The sequence below is a fragment of the Sinocyclocheilus grahami genome, unplaced genomic scaffold, assembly GCF_001515645.1.
Source record: "Sinocyclocheilus grahami isolate Dianchi unplaced genomic scaffold, SAMN03320097.WGS_v1.1 scaffold633.1, whole genome shotgun sequence".
In the NCBI taxonomy this organism is placed as follows: domain Eukaryota; kingdom Metazoa; phylum Chordata; class Actinopteri; order Cypriniformes; family Cyprinidae; genus Sinocyclocheilus; species Sinocyclocheilus grahami.
In genome coordinates, this window is record NW_015505812.1 from 402292 (window position 1) to 412121 (window position 9830).

Consider the following 9830-nt stretch of genomic DNA (forward strand, 5'->3'; position numbering starts at 1 on the left):
AGAGTGAGTGAGTGTGAGAGAGAGTGTGTGTGTGTGTGTGTGTGTGTGTGTGTGTGTGTGTGTGTGTGTGTGCGTGCGAGTGTGTACATTAGTGTGTATGTGTGAGTGTATGTGTGCACGAGTATGTGTGTGTGTATGTGTGTGTGTGTGTGTGTGTGTGTGTACCTGCTGTGGTGGAGGCTGCATGTATCCCTGCGCGGGCGGAGCTGTCTGTAGGATGGGTTGTGTTGGTGGAGGCGGTGGTGGAGGAGGATGCGGGTGTGGAGCAGCGGGCTGGTATCCAGAGGGTGGCGGGGGCAAGATGTAGCTGGGCTGCGGTGGAGGATGCTGGGATAGTACGGCGGGTGGAGGCTGGTATAGGCTGGGTGGCTCAGGTGCCTCGCTGGAGCTCTGACGGCTGAGAGACATCTGCCCAAAACCTGGAGTCAACTCCTCTCCCTGAACAGAGACAGAGAGAGATCACAGCATGAGCCGCTTCAAACCCTACTGAGCAACTTCACTGTCTACATAGGCAGCATCCTAGCAGTTATGGAGCTGCATAAGTGACTGGTCTGCAATCATGCACAGAGATGCACAGCAATTTTACAATTTTCAATGAGCTTGACAATGCATTCTGGGATGGCCTAACCTACTGAAGATATACTAAATACATATGTAACAAAAACAAAACAGTTATAAAATTAAATAATACAAAAATTAATAAAATAATTAAAAAAATAAAAATAAAATACAATAAAATGAAAAGTTCATCCACCTAGAATAGCTGTACTAGGACAAAAAAAAAAAAAAACGAATATAAAACGCATAGATAATAATATTAATTACAAAATTAAAAAAAAGAGATCCACCTAGAGTAGATGAATCAGGACATGAAATAATGTAAATATAAAATACAATATGACAAAATACAATATAAAATGCAATAAAAAAAAGCATAAAATAAATAATGAATAAACTAAACTAAATTAAAATAAAACTCATCCACGTAGAATAGTAGTACGAGGACAATTCAAAACCTTTACATCTGAAATAACACATTTTGGTACAGAACAATTAATACATGCTCATCGACAAAAATATAATGTGCTTATTTCTGCTCAGCACACACACAAAAAAAAGACTACTTAATACAATTATACTAAATACATATGTAACAAAAACAAAACAGTTATAAAATTAAATACAAAAATTAATAAAATAATTTAAAAAATAAAAATAAAATACAATAAAAAAGTTCATCCACCTAGAATAGCTGTACTAGGGAAAAAAAAAAAAAAAAACGAATATAAAATGCATAGATAATAATATTAATTACAAAATTAAAAAAAAGAGATCCACCTAGAGTAGATGAATCAGGACATGAAATAATGTAAATATAAAATACAATATGACAAAATACAATATAAAATGCAATAAAAAAAAATCAGTCCAGCATTTAAATGCAGCTGTCACTCCTGAAACTTGCCGTGTGTACGTGGCCAATCTGTACTAAATAAGAAATAGCATTAATTGCCCAGCCCTAATATATATATATACATATACACACACACACACACACACACAAAAATGAAAAATATAGTTTCCAAATGAAAATAATTATCTCCTAAATGATCAATTTAGAATTTGCAATTTACCAAAGAAATTTGTGCGTGTATTATCACGATCAATCATTTTCTTAAAGGACTTTGTGTTTGGGCTTTTGGGCTTGTTTTGGCTTTTTTCATTCATGTTTTTGTTTGTTTCGTTTTTCGTAATTTTCAAAAATGTATCTATTATATTTTAAACTGCTCAAACCTCTTTTTGACATGTTTTGATTGTTTTACGAAATGTTTGGATTGTAACGTGTGTTTGTGCATCTTATTTCACAACAAATGACACTGAATGATTTTTTTCAGACCTCAAGTAACATGATGTATTAAAATATTTTTAGGGCTAATTAATGCAAGTTTAAAGAGCAGTTAAGAGATCATGTTTAGTATGATAATGTGTGCATCTGATCGACAGTGACTCCAGGACTCACCTGAGGCAGCATGTGATTGTGCGCGCTGATGGCGTGCTGTGTGTGAGTGTGTGTGTGAGAGTGTGTGTGTGTGAGAGTCGGGGTCGGCAGCAGCGGCGGAGGGGCCGGTTGGCTCGGGGTCTGAGGGGCTCCGGAGGGGCAGTTCGGGGGACACGGCAGGAGCCCGCGGCTCTGCTGGAGCGGCTGAGCTGGGGTACAAACGTCCAGAGTGACTGTGGGAAGACCTGAGAGGACAGAAGAGCATTAATGTTCATGACACAATACAGAGCGAGAGATGATCCGACCACACACCAGCATGCATGATGCAGACCAGTTCACATGAATAAACAAAAGAAAACACTTGCAATTCAAATGCATTAATGCTAAATGCCATCACTAAAATCTATTGTATATACAGTGGGGAAAAAAGTATTTAGTCAGCCACCAATTGTGCAAGTTCTCCCACTTAAAAAGATGAGAGAGGCCTGTAATTTTCATCATAGGTATACCTCAACTATGAGAGACAAAATGAGAAAAAAAAATCCAGAAAATCACATTGTAGGATTTTTAAAGAATTAATTGGTAAATTCCTCGGTAAAATAAGTATTTGGTCACCTACAAACAAGCAAGATTTCTGGCTCTCACAGACCTGTAACTTCTTATTTAAGAGGCTCCTCTGTCCTCCACTCCTTACCTGTATTAATGGCATCTGTTTGAACTCATTATCAGTATAAAAGACACCTGTCCAAAACCTCAAACAGTCACACTCCAAACCCCACCATGGCCAAGACCAAAGAGCTATCAAAGGACACCAGAAACAAAATTGTAGACCTGCACCAGGCTGGGAAGACTGAATCTGCAATAGGTAAGCAGCTTGGTGTGAAGAAATCAACTGTGGGAGCAATTATTAGAAAATGGAAGACACACAAGACCACTGATAATCTCCCTCGATCTGGGGCTCCACGCAAGATCTCACCCCGTGGGGTCAAAATGATCACAAGAACTGTGAGCAAAAATCCCAGAACCACACGGAGGGACCTAGTGAATGACCTGCAGAGAGCTGGGACCAAAGTAACAAAGGCTACCATCAGTAACACACTGCGCCGCCAGGGACTCAAATCCTGCAGTGCCAGACGTGTCCCCCTGCTTAAGCCAGTACATGTCCAGGCCCGTCTGAAGTTTGCTAGAGAGCATTTGGATGATCCAGAAGAGAATTGGGAGAATGTATCTCCCTCGATCTGGGGCTCCATGCAAGATCTCACCCCGTGGGGTCAAAATTATCACAAGAACTGTGAGCAAAAATCCCAGAACCACACGGGGGGACCTAGTGAATGACCTGCAGAGAGCTGGGACCAAAGTAACAAAGGCTACCATCAGTAACACACTGCGCTGCCAGGGACTCAAATCCTGCAGTGCCAGATGTGTCCCCCTGCTTAAGCCAGTACATGTCCAGGCCTGTCTGAAGTTTGCTAGAGAGCATTTGGATGATCCAGAAGAGGATTGGGAGAATGTCATATGGTCAGATGAAACCAAAATATAACTTTTTGGTAAAAACTCAACTTGTCGTGTTTGGAGGAGAAAGAATGCTGAGTTGCATCCAAAGAACACCATACCTACTGTGAAGCATGGGGGTGGAAACATCATGCTTTGGGGCTGTTTTTCTGCAAAGGGACCAGGACGACTGATCCGTGTAAACTAAAGAATGAATGGGGCCATGTATCGTGAGATTTTGAGTGAAAACCTCCTTCCATCAGCAAGGGCATTGAAGATGAAATGTGGCTGGGTCTTTCAGCATGACAATGATCCCAAACACACCGCCCGGGCAACGAAGGAGTGGCTTCGTAAGAAGCATTTCAAGGTCCTGGAGTGGCCTAGCCAGTCTCCAGATCTCAACCCCCTAGAAAATCTTTGGAGGGAGTTGAAAATCTGTGTTGCCCAGCGACAGCCCCAAAACATTACTGCTCTAGAGGAGATCTGCATGGAGGAATGGGCCAAAATACCAGCAACAGTGTGTGAAAACCTTGTGAAGACTTACAGAAAACGTTTGACCTCTGTCATTGCCAACAAAGGGTATATAACAAAGTATTGAGATGAAATTTTGTTATTGACCAAATACTTATTTTCCACCATAATTTGCAAATAAATTCGTAAAAAATCCTACAATGTGATTTTCTGGATTTTTTTTCTCATTTTGTCTCTCATAGTTGAGGTATACCTATGATGAAAATTACAGGCCTCTCTCATCTTTTTAAGTGGGAGAACTTGCACAATTGGTGGCTGACTAAATACTGTTTTCCCCCACTGTACTATGATGTGTCTGACCTGAAATAGAGCAATAGACAACACATGATATAGAAGCATATAAAAATATCGAAATAAAAATATATTTTTAAAATGTAATTTAAAATGTCATCCCTGTTATTCATTTCCCTTCAAAAATAAGCAGTTCAAAGCATTTTGCAAAAGAAAAAAAAACAACTAACCGACCAACCAAACAAATAAATAAACACATATATATATATATATATATAAATAAATAAATTATATATAAATGTTAATATAAATTACTATATATTTTAAATATATATATATATACCTGGTAACTAAATAAATATTTTCCCCCTATTTTATTCCTGTTTTGGGATAGAATAAAATGAAATTAAATATTCTCCCAAGCAAGTTGTTTGGGAAGAAACATAGTTGGGAGTAGGGCTGGGACAATAAATCGATGCATCGCGAATCGAGAAATGATTCCGCATCGATTCTGAGATTTCCCGAAGGCATCGCAATTCTCTCTCGAATCGATTCTGAGCTTAGTTTTTAACAGCAGATGGCACTGCATGCTTTAGAAATAGCTGTATTCTGCTTGCTTCCAGTTCCTTAAACACGCACCATTTAAACCTAAAATAATCATTCATGAAGTTCGAAAAGGTTGAAGGGAATTACAAGGATGTTCACAGTGGGCTGTGTTTACGCTAATCTCGCATCATAAAAGCATAAAAGCAGATGTGCAAGTATAATTAACCCCTTACATGACTCAGCCGAACACACAAGCGCTCTTCTTCGTGAGCATTTGAGTGTGTGGTTAAAAACTAGCCTAGAGCGCCGTCTGCTGTTAAAAACTAAGCTTCCAGAGAGAATCACGATGCATTCTGAAAATCTCAGAATCGTTCCACGAAACGCGATGCATCGATTTACTGTCCCAGCCCTAGTTGGGAGAAATAAAATGAAATGAAAAAGAAAATAATAAAATTTCCCTCCCAAGCACGTTTCTTCAAAAACTATTATTGAGTAAAGTATGCCGTATACAAGATGTTTTGTTTTTCAAACTTGTAGCAGCAAAAAACTCTTTTGCGAAAACGCGTTAAGATGCAATGAGCAGCAGGATTTTGATCCTTTGCATCTGCATCTCTTGTTGTTCATGAGCATACTAAGATCACGGCTTTGATATGAGGGATTGCTACATTTTCAATGTATCAGCAAGGGTGTGTGTGTTACCTGTGCGGGAGCCCCTGGCGCTGCCCAGACTGTCTCCGCGTGTGAGGATGGAGATACCGCTGAAGCTGCTGGCTTTGGTGACCGGAGGTCTGAGCGTGCGGTTGGAGCTGTCAGAGTCTGTGCTGCTCCACGGACGCGGCTCCAGGCTCTTCATGTCGCTGTCGGTGCTGCTCTGGCGACTGCTGGAGGCCCGGCTGGAGCTTTCCCTGTTACCCCTGCGTGCGGGACGAGAACACACACACACAGAGCTGTGTGAAAACAGACACAGACACTCATTCTGACAATCCAAACACCAGAGGCGGACAGTAGTGAAGGATTGTTACTCTGCTTTAAAAGTAGGGCTGCACGATTAATCGAATGCAATTGTCGTGCGCATCTCGTCAGTAAAGCGGTTCTATGATCAGTAGTAAACCTCCATCATGTGCTTTCAGATGGAGCAGCATTTACTACACAGAGCCGTAGTTCACTGACAAGTAATGTAAAAAATAAAGCAGACTATATAATCGAGCGATAATGAAATCGAAGAAATCATTCTGCAATCGTGACAGCTGTTTGCGTAGCTTCTCAGTGAACTACGGCTCTGTGTAGTAAATGCTGCTCCATCTGAAAGCACCACATTTAATAACATGTTTTTACTCCAAACTCACTTCATAACGTCAGTCGAGTGTTTGAAATAAATCCTTCTGTGAGATGATGTGGCTTCTTACACAGAATAAGGCACGCAACATATTTCATAGTTTTCTAAGCAGTGATAAAGGCATTGCATTATTATATACTTCACTACAATGAAAATTATTCTAATAATTATAATAAGAACTCATATATTGTCATAGTCGTGTGCTTATTAGTCACGCTGAATCAATGAAAGCAGTTAAATCTTGTTTATTCAGCTACCGTTACAAGATTCGCATGACTATCACAGCTTTTGCCTAATCGCGATTTCATCGCGATTTATCGTGCAGCGCTATTTAAAAGCACATTTTTCAAGTGTCTGTACTTTATCAGTGTTTTTCTTTGGAAAACTTTTACTTCAGAACATTCCAAAGCATAACATTGTACTTTTTACTGCACATCATTTCATATTAAATATAATTTAATACTTAATTGCATTAGAAATCTAGTACTTTCTTACTTTTACTCAAGTAAAAGTAATTCAAAGTTTTACTTGAGTACAAGAAATTACTGCAATTTTAATGTTCTTAAGTATTAAAGGTAAAAAAACAACAACTTTTATTTATGAAATGCAGTAAAAAGTACAACATTGTGTTTCGGAATGTAGTGAAGTAAAGATTTTCCAAAGAAAACGCTCTGATAAAGTACAGATACTTTTTAGATTTACTTGAGTAAAGGAAAAATACTTCACTACTGTCCACCTCTGCACACACACACACACACACACACACAAACAAACATGCAGATCCATCACTGGAGCTCCACACAAACTCGGTTGCAAGATATCAGACACAAAGTGCTAACAATAAACACAAACCTGAACATTAAACGTACACGCGCATACAGACATACTCAAACATCAGACACACAATACAGACCTGGGCTGCACAGTACGGTCATATCCACCAAGCTTGCATTTAATGCAACAGCATGGAGTGGAGGAATGGTTTGCAGTGCTGCATGAGGATTTTCTAGTTTAAATACACATTTGAAAACTACTTAATTTAAACATTTGCTTGTGTAAATTATGGGTTTTATTTACCGTGCAGCCCTTCGACACACACACACACACACACAGGCCCATCACTGTTAAACTGATGCATACACACTCAGATCTGCGTAATGCGCTGCCCTCCTGCACAAGAGCAGCTGTCGAGAAAACCAATAATCAATCAATCAGTCAATGGTTCTGTGTATTTAACAGCTAAAGATACTCAAAACAGTTCCAGAGTTCAGTAAATCTTCATCAATAATGTTACATTACACTCATCAGCTCTCAAAAACACTGTTCAGAGACGCTTCACGCTGACAAACAAAAATTTAACCCGCAAAATGTTATCACCGTTATTACGCTTCATGTGCAATTTTACAAAACGCACTTCCTCAGAGACTGAATGTGAGATGAACAACAGATGTAACAGACTAAATTCAAATATTTTGTGCAAAGAGTGAAAAATATGTGTGCTAAAAATGCACATTAGCATAAGATGATTAAAATACCTGATCTGTAAAACCCATCCTGGTGATGCCAGATGACTTATTTCCTTACGGGAACTGGGACTGGAGATGACATTTACGTTCTAGAGTGCTCTTCCACATTTTGCACATAGAATACTAAAACTACTGGGAACAAACACACAGGTTTTCCCAGAAAAAGGAGATGAAACAAAGCATTTCATCAACAAATTAGATTTTACATCAGCAAAAAGATTCAATTAGATCCACTCCAACACAAAATTGCCAGACTAAAGCTAATAAAAAGAGTCTATTTAATTGGACGAGAGACCTCAGAGGCAAACCTAGACCTTATTTACAAATTACAAGTATTATAATATTTTCCCTTGCCTCCCTTCCTTCCTATCATGGAGTCAAAAACTACGAAAGTATGCTTCCACCGCATAATTGCAATTTTTATCTCACAATCTGGACATGTTTCCTTGCAATTCTGAGTTTTTCACAATTTTGACCTTTTTTTTTTTTTTTTTTTAGATTTGCTAGATGTAAACGCAGAAATCCGAGATGTAAACTCGAATTGCGAGCTGTTAACGCAGAAATGTGAGCTGTTAACGCAGAATTGCGAGCTGTTAACGCAGAAATGTGAGCTGTTAACGCAGAATTGCGAGCTGTTAACGCAGAATTGCGAGCTGTAAACGCAGAATTGCGAGCTGTAAACGCAGAATTGCGAGCTGTAAACGCAGAATTGCGAGCTGTAAACGCAGAATTGCGAGCTGTTAACGCAGAAATGTGAGCTGTTAACGCAGAATTGCGAGCTGTTAACGCAGAATTGCGAGCTGTTAACGCAGAATTGTGAGATGTAAACGCAGAATTGTGAGATGTAAACTCGAATTGCAAGTTGTTAACGCAGAATTGCGAGATGTAAACGCAGAAATGCGAGCTGTAAACGCAGAAATGCGAGCTGTAAACGCAGAATTGTGAGATGTAAACGCAGAATTCTGAGATGTAAACGCAGAAATGTGAGATGTAAACGCAGAATTGCGAGCTGTTACCGCAGAATTGTGAGCGGTTAACGCAGAATTGCGAGCTGTAAACAGAAATGTGAGCAGTAAACTGAAATTACGAGCTGTAAACGCAGAAAATTTTTCAGTGTACCAGTTTCTGTAATCAATCTTCTGATGCACAATGTGTTTGATCTCCTGCTTACGGGAATCACCAACAGAATGAAGTGTCTTCGGTCAGATGAACCAGTGAACATTTGAACACTGAACTAACACATGTCTGTAATGAACCCCAATCTACTGGGAAACCCAACAAACCCTGCAATCTGTGTGTATCTGTGGGGTGTGTGTGTGTGTAATTAATGAATGAGCTATTTTAAGCGGCAGCTGCACTGTTTATTTTAGAGCTGCGCTCACTGCAAACACACAACGCTCTGCTGCTCCATGACATTTGATTTCTTTCATCCACTCGCTCCCACATTTCTCTTCATAATCACAAGGATCTGGAATATGATGCAGTAACGTCACGCATTCAACACAGATGCAGAAAGACACTCCAAAAATGCGACACTATTGTTTAATGTATTACATGAGGAAACATCACACACACACACATTGGCATCAGTCACACTGTTGAAGCATGGCAAGCAACCAACAGATCCAGAACGTCCTGTTTTGTAACCATAGCGACTGGCAGGACTGGGCGGTATGATGGGATATAGAGACTGGCAGCAGATTCAGCTGTATTAGTGGGCAGGACAGCAATTTAGATGTGGAAGTGATAAAGAAACGCGGAATAGTGTGAATTTACAAGCAGGACGTTTTTATATACATTATATATGTGACCCTGGACCACAAAACCAGTCATATGGGTCAATTTTTTTAAATAAATAAGCTTTCCATTGATGTATGGTTTGTTAGGATAGCACAATATTTGGCCGAGATGCAACTATTTGAAAATCTGGAATCTGAGGGTGCAAAAAAATCTAAATATTGAGAAAATCATCTTTAAAGTTGTTCAAATGAAGTTGTTAGCAATGCATATTACTAATCAAAAAATAAGTTTTGATATATTTACGGTAGGACATTTACTAAATATCTTCATGGAACATGATCTTTACTTAATATCCTAATGATTTTTGGCATAAAAGAAAAATCTATAATTTTGACCCGTACAATGTATTGTTGGCTATTGCTACAAATAT

General features: G+C 39.2%; 1 protein-coding gene across 1 annotated transcript in view; it reads right to left on the reverse strand.

Moving 5' to 3' along the window:
• LOC107558145 (R3H domain-containing protein 2-like) overlaps positions 1–9830 on the reverse strand; it is a gene marked incomplete at its 5' end in the record, with an annotated part of 39665 nt that overhangs the window by 14785 nt on the left and 15050 nt on the right. The window contains 3 exons of the mRNA XM_016241769.1: positions 166–438; positions 2021–2244; positions 5498–5712. Of these exons, the coding sequence (XP_016097255.1) occupies positions 166–438; positions 2021–2244; positions 5498–5712 (712 nt within the window). The remainder of the gene's footprint in view (positions 1–165; positions 439–2020; positions 2245–5497; positions 5713–9830) is intronic.